Source organism: Aptenodytes patagonicus, chromosome 15 (assembly GCF_965638725.1).
Source record: "Aptenodytes patagonicus chromosome 15, bAptPat1.pri.cur, whole genome shotgun sequence".
Classification (NCBI taxonomy): Eukaryota; Metazoa; Chordata; class Aves; order Sphenisciformes; family Spheniscidae; genus Aptenodytes; species Aptenodytes patagonicus.
The window spans coordinates 6,833,524-6,854,835 of record NC_134963.1 but is presented as its reverse complement, the minus strand read 5'-3'; the positions used below and the strand labels follow the sequence as shown (position 1 = coordinate 6,854,835).

At 41.3% G+C, this 21,312-nt stretch overlaps 1 protein-coding gene across 13 annotated transcripts in view; it reads left to right on the top strand.

The window, feature by feature from the left end:
• KDM2B (lysine demethylase 2B) overlaps nucleotides 1-21,312 on the top strand; it is a 129,993-nt gene that overhangs the window by 51,991 nt on the left and 56,690 nt on the right. For all 13 annotated transcript variants that reach the window (XM_076353068.1, XM_076353067.1, XM_076353072.1 and 10 more), the window contains 3 exons: nucleotides 785-938; nucleotides 13,806-13,921; nucleotides 20,325-20,451. In XM_076353068.1, the coding sequence (XP_076209183.1) occupies nucleotides 785-938; nucleotides 13,806-13,921; nucleotides 20,325-20,451 (397 nt within the window). The remainder of the gene's footprint in view (nucleotides 1-784; nucleotides 939-13,805; nucleotides 13,922-20,324; nucleotides 20,452-21,312) is intronic.

The window sequence follows — 21,312 nt, the reverse complement described above, 5'->3', positions numbered from 1 at the left end:
CTATTTCAGCTAGCTTTGTTGATGTACACAGAGTTTGCTGAACTAGAAGGACACCATTCACCTTTATGAAACAATTGAGTGATTTATTTGAAATACCAAATGTTTTGTTTGTTGGTGGTAGTGCTTTTAGGCTTGTTATTGCTGCATGGTTTGGAAGTGTCGTGCAGTGAGTACGTGGCTGTGTGTACCCTTGTTGGGTCAGAGTGCCCTCACAGGTCTCCTTCTGTAGCTAGAGCTTCTGTTTCCTTTTAGAGATTCCATGTTCCTTTAGTATGCACATGCACACTATGCCTCAACTGAAATATTACAGGATACAGAAGCGTTAAAATATACAGCATGTATGGCTACATTCACATCTTTACTGTTTTAGGTTGCTTTTCCCAATTCTAGTATAGACAGCATATGGTGGGAACTGAAATAAACACAGCAGATTGAACATCTCTGTGGTACAGATACTGTTCATCTATATAGTCCAATGAAGTTGTACTATACCAACGCATTGTTTTGAACTGAAAGTAAACTGTGCAGGCATCTTCTGAGTAAGATGTTTCATGGGAGAGAGATGACAACTGACAGTTATCTTGCCACTTCTAGCACATGGACTAATTGCTGCTGCTGTCTGCTGTGTGCCTCTGTGTACAGCACCTAGAAAACGTGTTTTATGCAGAAAGCAGGCTTGGTGTTACGTGTTCGTTTGTCTAACACACGATAACCTTGTTGGAATTTCTCAGCTATTTATTTTTGTTGACTGTTGGTAATAGTTAAATCTTTGTTTTATTTTTAGATCTTCTGGCTGATTCCGCCTACTCTGCAAAATCTAGAACTTTATGAAGAATGGGTTCTTTCAGGAAAGCAAAGTGATATCTTTCTGGGAGACAGGGTGGAACGATGCCAAAGAATTGAGCTGAAACAAGGCTATACGTTCTTCATTCCTTCAGGTATCACTTGTTAACTAACTGTTTTTGGAATCACTGGAATTGTTTTTGACTAACAGTTCTCTGTAAAACGCTCCTTCATATCTAAACCCAGTATTGGCCTCTTATTTGCTGTGGCAAAATAAAGGCTAGGGACTGAATGCACTTAATTTTCCAGAAGCTGTCCCATCCAGACTGATGAAAAATGTACTGTGAGGAAGTGTGTGCAGTGATCACTTGTGCTGTACTGGGGAAAAGGAGAGAGGACTTAAGTCTCTGGGGCTGTTAGTCCACCACTTCTCGTCAGAGTCATACTGACTTTTGCTATTGTTAGCTTTCTCAGAAAAATACTTTCCTGTTTTTGTGATCTTTTCTGGCAGGTTTCACCTGCAGTTCAGTAACCTACTTCTTTGCCTTTGTCTGTAGTCGATTCCCTGATGGAGCTCAGTGGAGATTCCGGTTTATGGAAGAGCAGGCACTGTGCTCCCTCAGGGCTGCTTCTTGGGGAAACAACTTTATTTTATTGTCATAACTCTTCAGAACTTCTGCTAATGGAGATTGTGCTCAATCTGGACATCTTCCAGTAGCCCAGCTGTACTTAATTTTTACGCTACTGCCCACCTCAGTAGCTGCGTTGCATGATTCAGGCTCTTCTTGCAAAGCAACCAAATAGTTGCTGCTTTGAAGGCTGGTGCCTTCAGCCCTTTCTGCTCCTGCCTAAATTGGATTAAGGATCATGCAATCTGTAACACTTCTCATTTAAGATGATATTAGGCTTTGCTGTCTTTGACTGTTATGGGATCGTAAGTTTGTTTATAATGATGTAACACATCGCCTCTGTCTAGTGGATCTGAGCAGGGAAATAAATATAGGTAGCCTTTCTACATGACAGAAAGACAGGTTGGTAGTTCTTCAGCTCTAGAATTACTCTGTGGAGGTAGGATTATTATTTTTTAATCCTGGAGATAGAGAGAATGCAGGTCATGCGAAGACAGCGAGAATGTTCTTGCCAGCTAGGGAGCGTTGTCAGTATTGGTTGAAGGCTACAAATTTGCACATTTGTAAGTATTTGGTAAGAATCAGCCTGGGAGGTGACAGGCAAAATGACTTTGAGGGTGGAGGAGTTAATCCATTAAAGAAATTAGGTCTTCCCTTGAAACAGGTCAGAATGTGCTGTTACTGTTTGAACTGGGTGTTTGAGTGTGCCTGTGCTGTTTGCTTAGATCCTGTTACTGCATCTTCGTATTTATCTTCATTCCCCTGTGAACAGCCTCCTACGAATAAGACTTTTTCTGTATGTTAGTTTAGTCATGCTCAGCAGTTGGAATACAGCAAGTTGTGGGAGCTTGTACAGGACACAACTGTAACATGGTGGCTGAAGTGAAGTGATTTCAAATGTGTTTTTTGACTGTAGTTTCTGTTTTCTTAGGAAAGCCCAAAGTACAGAAATACCAATACCTCAGAGATTTTAGGCTCCATGCCATACTTGAAAGGCATGCATGACTAATTTCTCTGTAAGCACCTCATGGATTCAAGGGGTTTTGCTCTGCTGTATTTTGTTTGGAAAACTTATTTGCAAATCTCTTATTTATGTGAAAGGGTGTTATTTCTATGTTTGTTTTAAGAGTACGGAAATGCCTAATTAAAGGCTGTTCCAGGTCAGCGAATTGAGCATAGCTGTGTAAAACAGGTCAATTCCTATGACCTCTTTGCTCTGGTTTGTGTGAGTATCACACTGGTTAATGTTTGAATGTGTTTTGTATGTACTTTATAAGTGTTCATAGTGTTCAAGTTCTGATAACGGATGCCTGTAAAACCAGCGTGTCCCATACTTTCAGTTGAGCCTGATAAACTCTTGACCAGCCTCAACTCATCCACGAGGAAAATACCTTGTAATTACAGGCCTGGTCACAGAAGGCATAGAGTGATATAGCTAGTGCTCAGCTGGACTGTGAATGGAGAGCATCTCAGCAAAGGACATTTTCCATAAAATATCCTGTTCTGCTCCTGTTTTCAAGTCATTTTTGAGGGTGGTCCTAGGAATGCTATTATACCATAGCAGTGTAAGGATGAAGTAGGTAGAGAAGACTGTAAAAAAGACATACGAGGAAGTGAGATCATAGGCTTGTGGGAGATGGAAGTTTTCTCTGAGAATCTAGGATCAGCAGTAGAGCCAGTAAATCCCTGAAACTACAAACCACTTGGACAAGCATGGGAGTTATTCTTACAGAAGGCATAATTATAGTGCTCCCCAGGGCCTCAGGATATTTTCCTCTCCATCACTGCCATCATCCTTTCAGGATTAAGTTTAAACCAGTTAATTTCTACCTGTGCTTCTAACCCTGCAAAGCACTGAGAGGCGCAATCACAGCTGTGGTATCAAGGAGAAATTGAGCGAAGTATTGTCAGCATAGTGAGTCATTATGGGCCAAGGTGCATCTTGCAGCATTTTAGGAGTCTCTCCTAGGTATGGAGTGGGGAGAAGTAAGCTGGGATTCTGAGGGATACTGTGTCTGGGGCCTTGCACAGGAGGCAAGCTGTACTCCTGATGGCCCCATAGGACTTCTCCAAACAAGCGATGCACCGTTACAAGTTCTCACCTCCTACTTTACCAGTTCCCACTGATGAGTCAAGGATGATCAACTCTGGTAAAGTCTGCGGTGAAGTGATAAAATCAACTAGGAACCTGGCCTTTTCCTTTAATATAATTGTCTAAACTGTCAGCATAATTGTTGATTGAGAAATATACCACATTGTGCCATGCTGAGGTTTATGGCCAGATGTAGATTCAAGATGTTAAAACAGCTGAAGGTTCAAGAAGGGAGGAAGCTATAGTCACTATCAGTGTCAGCAAATGATTATTTTTTTTCTGTAGAAATCTGACTGTTGTTTTCCCAGGGTGGGAGAGAACTTGGCCTTATGCAGGAAGACATTAGTAAAGAATGCTACGGCCCTAGGGTGTTTGCACTGTGTATGTTACCATGAGCAATGTTTAATCTTTCATATGGTTAAGTGTTCAACACAGATGAAATTTGGTGAAGGTAACACATCATACTCTGGTATAGTGGACAGTGGATGCTGCATATCTGACCCACCTGCCAAATAGAAGGGAAATTCTTTATAGAGTGTGCTTCTCTTTTCAGGTATAAACTATGATGATCTGGAAGAGGAAAAGCATAATCTCAGTGCTCAGTTATTGTCTCTGTAGGGGAACAACAAAATTCTATCAGTCATAATCAAATCTAGAGCTTGTCCAGTATTACTTGTGCTGTAGCTTTCTTCTGTACCATGTGTGTGTCCAGTGATGGCTTGCAGGAAGGATGTGTGAAGTGTTTGGAGTCCATTGTGGTGGTGTTATGGAGAAATAGTTCAGATATCTCTCATCACTGTGCTAGGGACACGCAGAACCAGTGTTTGGACAGCATCCCTCAGATTTCTACAGCTCAGGATTACTGTAGGCACATGTTTCTGGCTTGTATGCAGCCGCTTGTTCTTCTATTATGTCCTGATTGCTCCCCTACAGTCTGTTTGAAATACTGCTCACTAAGTTAATGCCAATGTCTTACCCAGTTTTTTAGTATCTTTAGTGCTTCTCCTTTTACTTTAAATATTTTTCTCCTTTTACGTCACTGCATAACTTCACTGGAACCTTTCCTCTCTCCTTCTCTTGCCCTTCGCCTGCCACTCCAGTCTTTATGCTCTGTAAACCATCTTTTACTTCTATCCTTGCACTTGTTTTTTCAAGTGGCGCATTATGCAGTGAATTCCCTTCCGTCTCGATTCTCTGGACACCATGTTAGTTTCTCTTGTGTACTCCTAAATGTCACTGTTGTTACCAAAACCCAAGCTCAAAACTAAGCATACACAAAATGAAAAATTCATCCTTTTTCAATACACTTGCTCCTTTGAGTCTTTTAGTCTTGCTGATATGTCATTTTGATTGTAAGTGATGGAGCTCCGACATGGATATTGTCCTTCTCCTCCTTCCCTGTTGTCCTCTGCAAACAAGATCTTGCAGTAGTTTGAAATATGTTAAGCTTGTTTGCTTTTTTCCTCAATTTCCTGACAGACCTCTCTTTCAAAAAAAGGACCTTTTTCTTTTGTGCGTGTGTATATATGCTTGGTGTAGACACCTGCACTTGAAATTCAAGAGAGTTTGCACATGCAAAATTGGGACATACAAAAGTAGGCCAACTAGTAGTCTCTTGTGGAAAATTTGTCTTGCAGTATTTGTCTCTGTTGTTAATATTGTGAAGTAAGAGTATAATCATTATGTGTCTCGAAAAGGTGAACTCGAGCCAGTTCTGGATTGTTACTGATAATGTAGTCTGCCAGAACATGCATAAACTTGGATTTTCTTCTCTTTTTGTGAAGACCAGTTTCGCTGACCTCCAAGGAAGTTGCCACCCATACTGTGGATACAACTTGATTCCAAGATTTGCAGTGTGATTGGTCTAAGAAAGTTTGCAAACATATTGGTTTTGGTTCCTTTGGGAGGAGATGGCTAATACTACCAAGGGTTACTCTAATCATCCTCTGTTTCTTACAGTCTTTTTCTGAGCCTCTGCTGGTGGTCAGAGGCAGTAGACACATGAGCAGGTATGCTTTTGGGGTTGACTCTGCATGGGTGTTCTTACTGTAGGCTTTCCAAATATGTAACTTTAAAGTGAGTACATTGAAGAGATGGCATGTTGTGATGTGTGTGAACTGGTAGTTTAGAGATCTATGTTTGTGGGGGAGCACAAATCGTCAAGTAGCTGGGCCATTTTGGGTGACCTTTGTCTAGTCTTTAAATCTGACAGTAATGGTCCCAGTAATAGACCACTACATAGTCCATAAAATAATGGTCCAAGAAGTCACTGTGCATTTTTTATTTCTGCAAATTGAGTAATGGACTGCTATTAGATACTGTAGAAGACTTTTGCAGTGCTGATTTATTAGACGTTCCTATGATCAAAATCCAGACAGGGTAACTTACTGTCAACTGGACATGGTGTTCCTTTCTGGTTCCTCTTCAGACTTCTCACTAGTGTTGCTGCATGCTATTTTATAACAGTTGTGTTTCACCTCGGAGTTGGCAGTGTTCCACTGAGGAGTAAGCTGTTTGTTTTACTTTATTTTTCTTATGTTCTTTATAATGCACTTTGGGGCCTTTGACATGGAAACATGCTATTATAATCTCTCTTAATTTCTTGAGAGCTGAAGCATGAGCCACAATCTAACAAAATATTCTTGTTGGTCTGTGGTGATTATTATGGTAACGTGATAGTGCTCCAAAGTTCTTGTTTCCAGTCAAATGCAGAAATAATGACTTCTCAGATGAATGTTTTTGGGAAGGAAAGTGGACGGAAAGGAATGTTCTGTGCTAGACTCTAGGCAGCTATTTGCAAGGATTCGAAGTGCTTCAAATACTGTATCAGTGGTTATCAGTAGGATTCTACCTATTATGAGTGTGCAGTCTTAGGTCACCTCTGCTATGCCAGTCAGTATTTGATGAATTATTATGTAATAGGGCCAGAAAGTAGCATATAGTCTTTATATCAAGGAGAATGACAGGCTATTAAAAGATGACTGGTAAATTTTTTGCAGGGAGTTGTGCTAGGGCTGCATAGCTGCCTGGCTATTTTTGGTTGCTGTTAGCTTTTCCCATTTTTGGGAGCTTCCACTGACATTAATGGAAGCTCCATGCCTGGAACCTCTACGGACCAAGCAATGAAGATCAGCGGAGAGGATCAGAGAGGAGAGGTGTTTTGCCTTGAATGTGCTTTCAGATAGAAAGTGACAGCATAATGCTGGATTTTTATCATAGAATGGCTTGGGTTGGAAGCGACCTTAAAGATTATCTAGTTCCACCCCCCCCTGCCATGGGCAGGGACGCCTTCCACTAGGCCAGGTTGCTCAAAGCCCCATCCAACCTGGCCTTGAATACTTCCAGGGATGGGGCATCCGCAACTTCTCCGGCCAACTTGTTCCAGTGCCTCACCACCCTCATAGTGAAGAATTTCTTCCTTATACCTAATCTCAATCTACCCTCTTTCAGTTTAAAGCCATTACCCCTTGTCCTATCACTACATGCCCTTGTAAAAAGTCCCTCTCCAGCCTTTTTGTAGGTCCCCTTCAGGTACTGGAAGGCTGCTGTAAGGTCTCCCCAGAGCCTTCTCTTCTCCAGGCTGAACAACCCCAACTCTCTTAGCCTGTCTTCATAGGAGAGGTGCTCCAGCCCTCTAATCATCTTTGTGGTCCTCCTCTGGACTCACTCCAACAGGTCCATGTCCTTCTTATGTTGGAGGCCCCGGAGCTGGACACAGGACTCCAGGTGGGGTCTCACAAGAGCAGAGTAGAGGGGCAGAATCACCTCCCTCGACCTGCTCGTCACGCTTCTTTTGATGCAGCCCAGGATACAGTTGGCTTTCTGGGCTGCAAGTGCACATTGCCGGGTCATGTTGAGCTTCTCATCAACCGACACCCCCAAGTCCTTCTCCTCAGGGCTGCTCTCAATCCATTCTCTGCCCAGCCTGTATTTGTGCTTGGGATTGCCCCGACCCATGTGCAGGACACTGCACTTGACTTTGTTGAACTTTGTGAGGTTTGCACGGGCCCACCTCTCAAGTCTGTCAAGGTCCCTCTGGATGGCATCCCTTCCCTGCAGCGTGTCGGCTGCATCACACAGCTTGGCGTCGTCGGGAAACTTTCTGAGAGTGCACTTTATCGGCAACAGGGACAGTGGGATTAAGATGTTAAACAGTGCCGGTCTCAATACCGACCCCTGAGGAACGCCACTCATCACTGGTCTCTACTTGGACGTTGAGCCATTGACTGCAACTCTTTGAGTGTCACCATCCAGCCAATTCCTTATCCACTGGGTGGTCCATCCCTCAAATCCATGTCTCTCCAATTTAGAGACAAGGATGTCATGCGGGACAGTATCAAATGCTTTGCATAAGTCCAGGTGGATGACATCAGTTGTTCTTCCCTTATCCAGCAATGCTATAATCCCGTCGTAGAAGGCCACCAAATTTGTCAGCCACGATTTGCCCTCAGTGAAGCCATAATGGCTGTCACCAGTCACCTCCTTATTTTCCATGTGTCTTAGCATAGTTTCCAGGAGGATCTGCTCCATGATCTTGCTGGGCACAGAGGTGAGACTGACTGGCCTGTAGTTCCCTGGGTCTTCCTTTTTTCCCTTTTGGGGGTTATGTTTCCCCTTTTTCCAGTCAGTGGGACTGTTCTATCAGTGGGATAGTTCTGTTCCTCTGCAGTGCTCTAATTCTTATCAATGATGTAAAATTGAGAGTTGCTGTATTACTTGTACTACTGGGGCAAAATTAGTAATTTTTTTACTTTTAAAATGTAAAGATGATCTTTCCTTGATATATTTGGTTGTGGGCACTATTATGACACAATTATTCTTCTTCTAAGTTGAGAGAAATAATATTTCATTTGCTGGCAGTGTCTGCTCTAAGGTTATCTCTTTAGTCACTTTTTATTTTTGAGACATAGGTTATTTCATCTTTTCCACCCAAGTTGCTGTAGAATTGCAGGAAAATATGTATGCCTTCTATATCACAAAGCAAAATATCTGTTCAGTTACTAATGGAAACAGATGCACCATGGTTTTGGCTTGGAGCTTGTAGTCTGTTTGCCCCGTAGCTTTATAAGTTAATATTCTTTTTTATTGTTCTCAGATGAATGATTGCATCCTTGAAGGTACAGTAGGAATTTGCAGGCCCCTGAAATCTTCTAACAAGTTTGCAATGTTTAATAATACTTATTATCTTTTGAATTTTATAAAATGAGATTGTATCTTCCTTTTAACTGTTCAGAAAAGCTTTTGTTACTGTTAATTTTACCTTCTTGACTTACTAGAGATGATAACATCGAAATATTCAAGTGTATCTTAGGAGTGGTGGAATAATTCATAACTGTAAATCAGATGAGTATTTCTGAGCCTCCTGATTAGAATTCCTGCTCAATGTTGGCTTGGCTTCATAAACTAGGATTGTTTTGGGAAGGAAGAAATACTCATTAATCACCAAGAACTGCAATAAAAAAGATCAACTTCAGAAAAACCATAAGTGGACAGTCTTCTTGTTGAGGTCTGAAATGAGGGTTGTGAACAGTGCCTATGCAGTGTCTGTACTCCCAAAGTTGTCTATCCCCGTTTAGCTGAGCTCGTCGCTGGCGTGTGGTCTGAAGTACTCTGCTCACAGGGCAGGACCGTGCAGTGGCCGTGCAGGAGCTGCTCTGCCGCACTGAGAGCGTGCTCCAGCCACAAGCTGTCGGACCAGCCTGCGAAGGAAGGACAGGCTGGTTCCATGTTCACTCAGCCATTACCACTATCAACACAGGCTGGTTTGAAACTGGTCACCCGCGAGGAAGAGTTTTCTAATTCATGGCTAATCCTTGAAGCCACACAGTATATGTCTTTCTCTCATCTGTTGGGTTTAATTGTAGCCTTAGATAATGTTTAGCAGGTGCTTTTGTTTGTGTCTTACAGCCAAAAATGAACAATATCTTATTCCACTGACTTGACTTTCTCAGTCCTTAATCCATTTGTTCTGATATTACTCCAGTGCTTTTTTTAGCATTAAGGATAAAATTAAATTTGTGGCATTTTTTTCTGTGTTGCTTTCCTTTTTTTTTTTTGAGAATATTACAGTTTTTGAGAGTATTACCAAGGGGAGAGATGTTACCTCTTGTCTTGCACTAACCCATGAAACGTATAGGGTTGTGCAGTAGTACCAGGGTTTATGTAAACGGTAGAGAGCAGTCACTGAGGAGAGAATTGATGGCACGCACTTCAGAGGTGTCTGTGTTGGAGGTTGTGTGGCAAGTTTTTTCTGTGAGAGCTTAAAGATGCAGACATACATGAGCAGACATGACGGGCTGTCCAGCATAGAGTGACGTGATCATACATGTCAACAGACCTATCAGTTCATCCGGTGAAAAGTAGTGGCATAGCTGAAGGTGAGACAGGCGGGATGTATTGGTGTGGGTGATATTAAAGCAGTCCCCTTGGCTGTCCTTTTTGTCTTACGCATACATGCAGCTTGTGCCTATTCTGGAGGTCTGTCTTCCTCTTTAAAAACCTTTGTAATTGGGAAGCTTAGAAGATGGGTGTTCTTGTTTGCAAATGGTCACAATGAACATTCATCCTCAGTTTATTTCTGAGTCGTGCTTGTATCTAAGCTGTGGGAATGAATTGAATGTGCCATCCATGCTTGTCTGTTCTCAGAGCTCATTTCCACAATATATTACCCTCATGGAATCTCTGTTTCTTCCTACTTTTCTGGTGCTGGCCTCTTCAGTTTTTCTCCATACACAGCCTTGTTAATATTAGAACAGGAGATTTTTTTTTTTCCTTTGTAACATCCGTGCCAATCTTCCTGTGGTTTTCTACCTTGTCAATTCTCCATCTTTTTTGTCTAATCTTGCCCATAGTGTCCTACGTCCCTGGAATACGCCTCTTGGTGCTTGTGTCTCTGCAGTTTTAATATTGCACATACATTCCTCAGGCAAGTTGAAACTATTTTGGGATGCAGTGTGACTGAAAAAAGCTCTACAGCTGAGTGGCCAAAATCTATCTTACGAGCAGGTGACTCCTCTGACAGGGCTGCACCCTGTAGCTGGCAGAGGGGCTGTGGGCTGGATCCTGCATGTGGGAGCACATGAACTGCTGGAGATCTGGGGATTCCCTGGGACTTAGCTGTGTGCCTAGCTCAACACTGTTCAACAGTGAAGGGATGGTACCCATGAGCATCATCTTTATCCATCTCTGAGCTATGCCTGGAAATCATCCTGCATCCTGCTTTGGCTAGGGGTGGGAACTTTACTTCCAAGGACTTTACAGGTAATGACTTTCTGTTTGTTGCTTGGTCTCTGGTTTATTTTTATTTTCCCAATCCTGATGGATTTTAGTGCTTTGTTATTACAGGATTTTGTTGTTGAGAACTGTGTCATAAAAAGCAGTATTGTCAGTGTTGTTGTTAGAAATATGTGCATCTTGTTATTAGAAATATGTACACTTGAAGGACCTAGTGTTTAGTTAGCTCAGAAGTTAGGAGTTGAAGGTACTCATTGTAAGATGAGTTTAGACCTGGCTTATAAATGTAAGTAGGGAATTAAATACATTATCGGCAGAACCAGAGGTTGTCTCAGATACTTTATGGAAGACTTTCAGTTTGCACCTCTACCAGCTCTTCAACAATACAGGATTGAAAATATATTCATGTTTGTTAATCTTTCTGTTGAGGGTTTGTCATGTCTGGGACACCATTTGTTGGAGCATTGGCTCAAGCTGGTGATAGATCTTTTCACGTTTCTCCAAAAAATATTGAGACTGCTACTGAGGAAGTCTAGCAGTTATTAACACAAAGACCCTTGGCATCTAGTGGGGGCAGAGTCGAGAGGTCAGGGAAGGTGTGATGAGACTGAAACCCAAAGAGCAAGAAACGATGAAACCAACTGCACTCCAGTGTGAAATTTTCACTGAGGAAATAAAATTTGTAGGAGGAGGCTACTGTGGGGTTGTAGTAAAAGCATACACTTGAACAACTGCATTGATGGGATTTCATTTTATTCCTTATAAAATGAAGGATATCTCCTTTCTACTTTTCCTATAGGACTAGAAAGCCAGGTTTTAGCTCAGTTATTCCTTTTACTTAAGTTGTAAATATTTGATAACAAATTGTATTTAGAATGATGTTGATCATTCCATTAAAATAATCTGTTGCATCTGCCAGTTCCAGTATGTTTATACATTGACTGATCTGTGCTGAGAGAACTGCAGTGGGAAGTAGTGATGAGGACTCTTCAGTGTTCTGCTGATAATTGGCTGTTTCTGACCTGTCTCCTGCCACCACTCAGTTGTGTGGCCATGGACAAGTCATTTAACTTTTTTGAGCTTCAGATTGTTCATTTCTAAAACTGACAATTAAGCTGAATTGTCATGCAAATTGACTCTGTGTTTCAGCACCTATCCAATAAGCTGGCTTTGGGGACACAGCAACAGATTTGCTTCAGCACATGGTTTCCATTCTTTCCCCCAACCACATAAATCTTTGATTACCTAATGGAAGCAGTAGCCCAACTTCCTTGACTCTGGGTCTTTTTTCCTTCCCAAAGACTAGGATCAGGAAGATCATTTATTTTTCCAGTAGTTTGCTCTTAGTACAGACCAATGTATTTCATGTGAGGTGGTAAACTACTTCAACGGTGAAAGTTTTCATAGTGTTGATGTATGTAGTTGCCATACTACCCTTACATGGAAAAAAAATTCCTCTCTAGTTGGTTGTTCTTGATTTGGAAGTAATAAACAGACTGGATCATTGTGAGCGACTCTGTAACTGAAATTATACTAACTGGAGCAGGAAAGATGCAGTAATACAGAGAGCTATGAGCCACCTGCTTTTTTATACGCGTCACATCTATCATGTGGAATCAGACCTGTAAATTGACTGAGCACTGAAACAGGTTGCCCAGAGGGGTTGTAGAGTCTCCATCCTAGGAGATACTGAAAAGCCATCTGGACATAGTTCTGGGCAGCTGGCTCTAGGCAGCCCTGCTCGAGCAGGGGAGTTGGACCTCCAGAGGTACCTTCCGTGAACCAACCATTCAGTGTTTCTGAAATTCAGAAAAATGTATCCGAGTGATGGGCTTGTGTTTCCAGGGAGAAAATTCTAGTGCTCATTTCTTCTCCTTCCTCTCTTCTACCAATATGCCCTTAAATGAAAGCCCCACATCTGCCATCTGCTGTGGCTCAAGGACTTCTCAGATAAAGCTTTGCAGGCCTTTACAGTCTAAAGATTGTTGTGGAGGAGAGCTTTTGTGGCTACTAGCTGGAGAACCTGTTAGGCTGAATGGCATTTTCCTGCTCCCTCACTGATCTTGAAGTGAAGGAAAGCTGCCACAGCTTTAACGGAAAGTACTGCGCAGTTAGGAAAAAATTGACTGCCCCCTCTGTTGCTTTGCTGTCTGCTGGTTTATAAATTCTAATGCTTTTCATTAAAAAGAAGAAAAAAAAAAAGCGTCAGGTCTCTGTGGGTCCCAGATCATTAGCAGGATCAATTCCTTTTTCACTGAAGAGATCAGAGGCTACAGTCTTGCATAGCCAGTCCTTCAGCTACTGACGTACCAAGCAAACAATGCAGAAGCAGAAGAGCTGGTATGTGGCTGCCTGAATTGCTATGCCTGGATTTTTGTCGTGATAGAAAATTCTTCCCCCTCTTTGGAGCCTGTGAAATGAATTCAGTCCCTTGCAGGATTGGGTCAGAAAAGTCTCATCAGCTCCAGTACTAGAAATGTTAAATCCCTTAACTTGGGGCTTGCAGTGAAAAAGATTTTTCGTTTGCTTCAGGAAGTTGATAATAGGATATGAAACTTTCACCTCTGAAGGAGGGCTGGTAATAATTTGAAATTGTTGACATCTGAAGATGTATGCTTTGGTGCTGGTGTGGAAGAAGTTTGATGTGACTCAGTCCAGTTCCACAGCCCTAGCCCACCACCACTGCTAACATGATTCGCAACCCTACTGGAGGTGCCAGTAGATACATCTCAGAGCCAAGTGTATTGAACAGACTGAATTTACTTCTTAGTCATGGATGTGGTTGAGTCACAAGCTTGCGTGTTCTCAGTAAACACTGTAACTGTTCTGTGAATAAATAGAAGAACCCAATTTACAGAGGGTTGTAAGACTGTACATCATAAGATGCCGTTCTTCTGCTATGACTAATCTTAAAGTGTGGCTACAAGCATACCATTTAACCTTTCACTGCTTTAACCTCTCATCCCCTGCAGAATGGGGTTCATGGGGGTTGTTAAAATTTGATTGCAAATTGCTCTGTAATACTACATAGCATGAGGCATTCTCAGTTCTTTGCTTTTCCTCTCTAGGGTGGATACACGCAGTTTATACTCCAGTAGATTCTCTGGTGTTCGGTGGAAATATCCTGCATAGCTTTAATGTTCCCATGCAGCTTCGCATCTATGAAATTGAGGACAGAACAAGGGTAAGGATACTTGATTCTTTTTTAACTGAACAGTTCTTTGTGACTATGATCTGTCATAGTCTCTCTCTCATATTTCCTTCTGACAAACAAGAACTGACGGGATCTCCGTGTCAAGAGTCGTTGAAACAAGAGGTAAATGTGAAGTAATGAGACTTTCAAATGTTGGCTATTTTTAGTGGGATTTACTCATCTGTTTTTTCCCTACTTCCCACAGACATGTCCCTTCTGTGTCTTTTGTCTGCCTGTTAAACTTTCATAAACACCTTCCCTTTTGCACAAAAACATACTGCGCTTTACAGACCTTTGTACCAGTACTTCTGGTAACCCCCTGCTTATCATCTCTCTGTGCACACCTGGAATGGATACCCGAGCCTGGAGAACTAATGGGATTAGGATGGTTCTACTGTCCACAGCTGAATTGACAAAGCTGCACAGAAGTTGCGTATGAAATGAAGTCTTCTATACTTTGCAGTATTTTCTTCTACAATGACTTGATACTATGCAAGAATGTCTTAGAACACAGAGAGTCTGGGGTGGGACATGAATCTGAACATTGTGATGTTCATCTGCCTGTAGCATCTACCTGATGGAAAGAGTATTACGTCTTGGAGGAGGTTACTGTGCGGCCTCTTTGTTGGGAGTGAAAATTTTATCCTAAATTAATAAATGGAACACCTAGTCGTCATACACTTTGCAGTTTCATAAAGTAGCAGAATCTGAAGGAAGTGCCACTGTTTTAGTAGGCTATTAAATAAGCTATGCAAGGCAACCGTAGCATTCTGATGCAAAAAATGGACCAGTGGTATGCGCAAATTCAGATGGGGACTTTTTGTGGCTGACTTTTGGAGGCATTGCGTTGAGACAGTGCTGGTAAACCACTGGCACAGGTGCCAGCTGTGGTGTTAATGGAGACTTGGGCTGGCAAAATGGCAGGAAATTGCAATTCTCCTTAATTATTAAAAAGTCTTAAAATGGTATGTCTTGGACATCAGTACAGTTCACTGTTGTTCACCTCTACAAGAGGGCACAATTCTGGCTCCAAGTGGGCTTTTACCCCAAATCACTCTTTGCAGTGAAAGCGCATAGGCCTGAAGCAAATACTTACTGTTTTGAAATGTATCTTTGACTCAGCGAGAGGAAGGGTGTCCTCCCCCCAGTGCCTCTCTGCCAGTGCTGTGTTAGGAAGGGACTGCTCTGTTCCTTTGCAGGAGGTGCAGGGCCTGGTAATCTTCACATTGCAAGACAGTGGTGGGAGCAGTTGGTTTCCTGGAGTGATTTTAATGAAGAGAAGGAATATTAAGCAGAAAAATGAATTCTTAGTGGAAGAGAGATGAAGACAAAAGCTGAAATTCAGAGGAATTAGAACAGAGGGAATGTAGCAGAGAGCAGAAGTGGAGGTAGAGAACCAGAGTGGAGTTCAGCCTGGCTTTGAATAGGTGTCCCAAGGCAAGAATGTCAAGTGTCTTAAGAAAGAGTAAAGGGACTTGGACAGGAAAAAGTTATGATGGCAGAAGCAGGAAGGGGCTTACTGTGGCTAGACAGAGGTGCTAGGCACAGGAAGGTTTTCAGAGTGATTGTAAATAAGAACTAGCAATATATGCTGGATATATGTGCTGCAGGTGCTCAAGGGGAGGGTGTGTTGTTGCTAGGAAGGATGCTGGCACAGGTAATTTCCATGGCGAATGGAGAAGTGAGGACCGGGGGGCAGGATCGATGCCAGAAACAAGTTATTTCCATTGATGTCTATGGGGAAGATGGGAAGGAAACACTCTTTTTCATGGAGTAGTAGAAGAGCTGACATTTTGTTCCTACAGGACTTGAGCAAACCAAGATCACACACCTTGTGTTGTAACTGCTCAGTAGTGCTTCATGTCAGGTCCTTCTCCTTGGGAAGCTGGGTACAGCTTTGATCTCCTAAGCTTTTCTACCAGGAGGCAGATTTCCCCATAATAGTCAAGTATTTTGGTAACTTTTAGGAACTTACCATCCAGTTACACTGAAATGCCTTTGAAAAGCCACTAGCACCTTGATCCTATGGGAAGATTCTGCGAGTGGGGTATCTGCCTCTTTGAAAATGTCCTGTCAGTTTTTTGGAAAGGGATACTGCAACATTTGGAAGTCCCAAATCAGACCTTTATTCTTGTCAGTTTTGGTTTAGATTTTCTTAAAAGTCTGTGTAGTTCTTTATCATTTTCCCTCCAAAAATACTTAAGTGCTTTAAAAAAGACTAATGAAAGCCAACAGCCCAGAATTTCCATGACTTCATAGAAACAGTTTCGGCACTTGTATGTTGCTGTGTGCTAGCAATGTGTTATGCACAACCTGTACCTGTCTTCACAAACTTGTGCTTGTAGGCAGCTGTAAGTAACAAAGCTGTGTGAACAGTCGAAGAATAGCAAGAATTTCTTGACAGAAGTAAAATGTAAGCCGTGCAACTAAAGCATACAGAAGTTTGATAAAAGGCAGGAAAATCAATACTGTTATTTAGAAATAATAACACCCCACACCCTCCCCAAACCTAAAAATATCACGCAGGAATCTTGAAGGGGTAAATGTTTTCAAAATAGGATTCTAGTGTGTACTACTTTATTTGCTTTGCCAATCAAATTTTGTAATTTCTTTGTTCAAATAATTCTATTCATACACTTGCTAGTATAGCAGACTCAGTACAGTATGTAGTTCACACAAATTTGCCAGTGTGAACATACTGCAAATGAGTTTCTCATCAGTATTGATCTTTCCATTGTGTGTAGCACGGAAGTAAATTACATGATGTGATTGACAAAGTAATTTGCCACACTCAAATCAAAGTGTAATACAGGTGTGTTCCCCTCTTCATTTTGCACAGAGCAATTTTATGGAGGTTTCACTGTGTTTAAGCCTGCTATATAATGCTTAATCATCTTTGATTGCTGATATTCAAAGTCATTTTTATGCTAGGTGTAGTTGTTATTGTCTTAGCAGCTAAGACAAGAATAAATACATGGTTGAAAAGGTAATGCTGATTTACAGCCTGATAAAATTGCGTAGTTTATATACTTGTCATGCTTATTCTACCTTAATTTGTCATATCCCTGGGAGACTTTTTAAGAGGGTTATAGCCATTTAAAAATAGTTTTAAGGAGTAATAAAAAACATGTCTATTGTTGGAAACAGCTCCTAATGTGCAATTGAGGTAAACAAATATTCTCCAGCCTTACAGTTTGTAGACACTCTCATTTTGCAGTCTGGCTTTCCTAGAGGCCAATTAACAGCTAGTCAAATAGGCCAAGCTGTTTAGCTCTCTGCTAGACCAGCTTGAATAACTGCAAAGCAGGCTGCCATGCAGAGATTCATCATCTTGGCATAGGGGTGTTACAGCTCTGTATTACTGAAGAGGAAGAATGTGTCAAACTTACTCCCAACTCATCTAAATTTAACTGTGTTAAAATATTTGAACATGGATAGGGACAAAGCACTCAAAATATATACGTAAGGTGGTCACTCACAGATGATGGTGTTTGCTACTGATTTGTTTTCTGGAATGTAAGATAACGTTTTAAGTGGATAGATTAATTATTTTGTAAATAATCATAAATTGTTTTTCAATATTGTGAGTAGAGTGATTAAACACAAGTGGAGTTTGTAATGATTTTAATGGACGCTGTAGAAGAGACTAATACTTTCTTAAGGAAAATATGTGCCTCACTTGCTTAGGGTTTTTTTGTTTTGTTTTTGGAGGGGGATATGAGTCTCTAAAATAATTTCACTTTGAACTGAAGAAATGGATCATGTTCCAGAGGGGATTTTTCTTGCTGTACAGGAATAATTAAAAAATCTATTCAGTGGATTGTAAATTAAGTTAGAGCTGGAAATGCCTGTTAGATGATCCAGTGTATTTCCCTGCTGGTGGGGGATTTAGTCCTCTGGCAGTGTCTGTATTGGGTATTACACTTTAAATTGATCACAGGACATTTTTAATTTCTTTCTTCCTTTCTTTTATCTGCCCCCCCCCCCCCCCCCCCGAGTTCATTTGACCATAAGCATGCAATGGAAGAAGTATGGATGTGTACATAATGCAGTTCACATCCATTATAATTAATAAATGCCCAAGGATATCATAAAGATCGTACCTCTCTGTATTTCTCCATAAGGCAAACTTTAAAAGACTTTTAAAGCACTGTTAGACTTGCTTTACTGGCAAAAGGCACTGTAGATCTTAGCACAGTATCTCTTGCTACATATGGTAGCTCTTACTTCTGAAGGTTTGTAAAAGAAGAGCCTTCTCGGGCAAATAGTGAATTACAGAGGCATGGAGGGATTTGCTGTGGGTTGGAACATCGATAGTGAGGCAATTAGGAACTCAAATTGAATATTAAAGATTGATATACATAATGGGAGCACTGCATGCATTACTGCCTTGTCTTTCACATTGAATTAATATTGGTAACAACTAAATTTGGTGAAGCTCAGAATCTGTCAACAAATGTTGAGCAATGATGTCTTTAATATTCCCAGGCATGTGGCTGAAAACCTTTTGAAGGCTGAGGGGTGGAAGGCGGCTTCCTGTTTGTAAGTCAATTCTTTGCAAATTTTGTTTCCTGCAGTGCTCTCTTGGAAAAATTTGAGTTCCTTTATTAGCATATATTTTAGCATGGCTAATTTCCCCTGTGTTCCGTAATAGTGATAAGTGACTCGATCTCTTCTTTATGACAAATAACTAAACCAAAGGAAAATTATTCTCCAATGCAAAAAGGCCCTGGGGTTAAATGTTCTCACATGTAGGGGGATGTTGGTTGGTTGGTTTTTGGGCCCCCCCCTTTTTTTTCTCTTCTTTTTTTGGTATATGTGCTTTGTAACAAACAACACAGGGAAACATTTGAAAAGGTGCAGCATCACTGGATGCATGACCCATGGCAACGTGCAGTTCAGATTTGCCAGCTACATTTGTGTTGAATTTAAGAGATCTTAACTTTTGGGAATTGCCATGGAGTATTTAAATCCTACACTGTGATACATTTAGTGGGACGATACAGTATATTTTCCCTTCGTTACATTTTGTTTTACTGCTAAAAGTGTAGCATTTCCTGTGCCCTGGGAACAGAGGCAAGTTCTTTGACTGTCCAACTTGGGGACAGTTTTCAAATATGGTCATTCTAGTAAGTCATTGTTGTGCTCAGTACTTGTATCAACACGCAGGTGTTTCGACAGTGCCTGCTTTGCAGAGCTGAATCTGAGTTTCCAGGTGCTGGATTAGTGGTTCTGTTTAGGCTTCACTGGGGGAGATCTGGGGTGGGGTGGTGTTTTGGTTTTGTTTTTTAAAAAGGGCTTTCTAAGATAATGCTCCTTTCTAGTGCAGTCCAGCTTTTCATTAAAGGTGGGTGGACACCTCTTGGCTAGGTGAGCAGTTAATATGCATAGAATACGTTAAAGCAGTTCCTATAATCCCAGTGCAGTGCATGCATGCAAGCCTGCAAAATGCAAATTTCTGTGCCACCAGGAGAAAGAAGTGTGCAGTGTAAGTACAAGTGCATGCAAGATACATGGCATCCATTTTTAACAAATCACAATAAACATACATATTTTTCTTGCATTTTAGGAGCTTCCCAGATTATTCTTTGGTATAGTGACCTCCCATAGATAGAAAACTATGTTGGAAAGGAAGGAAACCCACTTTGTTTTCTTTTGAATCTCAAATAATCTCACAAATACATGGTGTTGGAGAATAAGCTTTTTGTGTGAGAACAACAGGTCTGAGATGTAAGAAAAAGTGCACAGCTTGACAGGATCTTTTGTCAAAATCCTGCTTTGCTATTCTGTTTGTAGCAAAAGCTAACTTGCTACCAAAATATTAAGTGTAAACCACATAAGGGATTTTTACTTTTAATGTGTAGTTATCAATAATCAAGAATTTGTGTGATCATTTGTTTAATCAAATTGTTGTGAAGACCATAATTGAAAAAGATGTATTTCCTGTTTGACTCATTTTGGGTAATGCTGCCATTTTGATGAAAAACATGTGATAGTGTTTAGGAAATAAAAAAAACCACCTTTATTTTAACTTGAATTTTACTGACTAACATCTGTATGTGACCACCCTATGTTTATACAGTAGGTAAATAATACTGTAGGGGCCATCCATCAGTTTCATGATTTCACAAGAACACAAACCCTTTCCTCTCCCACCACCCCAAGAGGATACAAATTAGTGAACCAAGAAATGATGCTATCATGGCAGGCAGGCAGGCAGTCTCCTCATTTAGTATGCTGAAGGCATACATCTCACTTGGCTCCCACCCTCTCTCCCCTCCCCCTCCTGCATACTGTTTGTGCTCTTGATAACACGATGAGAATGATGACTGGCCCTTGTGCTGCAAACTTCTCTCCCTTCCCCATGGACTGACAGTCTCGATCTTGCTTTCAGGTGCATGCCAAATTCCGTTATCCTTTCTACTATGAAATGTGCTGGTATGTTCTGGAGAGATACGTGTCCTGTGTGACCCAGCGCTGCCACCTCAGCAAAGAGTACCAGAAAGAATCAATGTTAATTGGTGAGTGAATCCTTTGAGTGCATATTCAGAACTGATGCTACCACCTTAGGCTAGTTACTGCTTTGGTTTCTGCAAAGCAGATTATAAATTGAATTGGAGAACTGTAGAAATTCTAATGAACTATTTCTTTATTTTGGGGTGGGGTAGGTTTTGACTCTTAAGCATTTCCATGAAGTACCAACCTACTTCAAATTATATGTATTGAGCATTCCCTTAGCAAGTGGATCCCAGAAAAATAATTTTTGGATGCGTTTGTTCCTTGGTTTCAGTAATGTTTGTGTTGAGATGATCTGCCAAACAGTTGAGGATTTACTGCCCTGTTTGGCACAGTACCTTAGTAGCCAGAAATGTGTGCATTGCAAGTGTGCTCTGGTAGGATGGATATCTAGTCCTTTTATAGAGCGTCTCCTCTACAGAATGTGTTATGGTCACTAAACCTGGCTTCTTTCTCTTCTCTTTAATCTCTACTTTAGTTCTCTCTAGTTGGTGACTGACTTCTAGTTCTGCAGAATAACAAAACCAAGAAAACACCTACACAAATCTACATGATCTATAACCTAAGTGCAGGAAGGTCAAAGAAACCTTTACAACAATAGCTGAAAATGGACCATAGCAGAGACGAATAGATGTGCCTGAAGCAGGAAGGCATTACCTTGGCACTGTGAGCTTTACAACAATGTGTGACAATTCCAGTTGTTGCCTTGCTGAACTGCCCTCTTTTTCTCCCTTTAATGGGACAAGATGGAGGGCCGCATTGCCTCCCACTTTTCAGCACAGAATGGCTGAAAATAGCACAAGCACCAGCAAAATCTTAACTGATACGTGTGAAGTGTGGAGAAGTAAAGTATTTCTGTGCCTTCT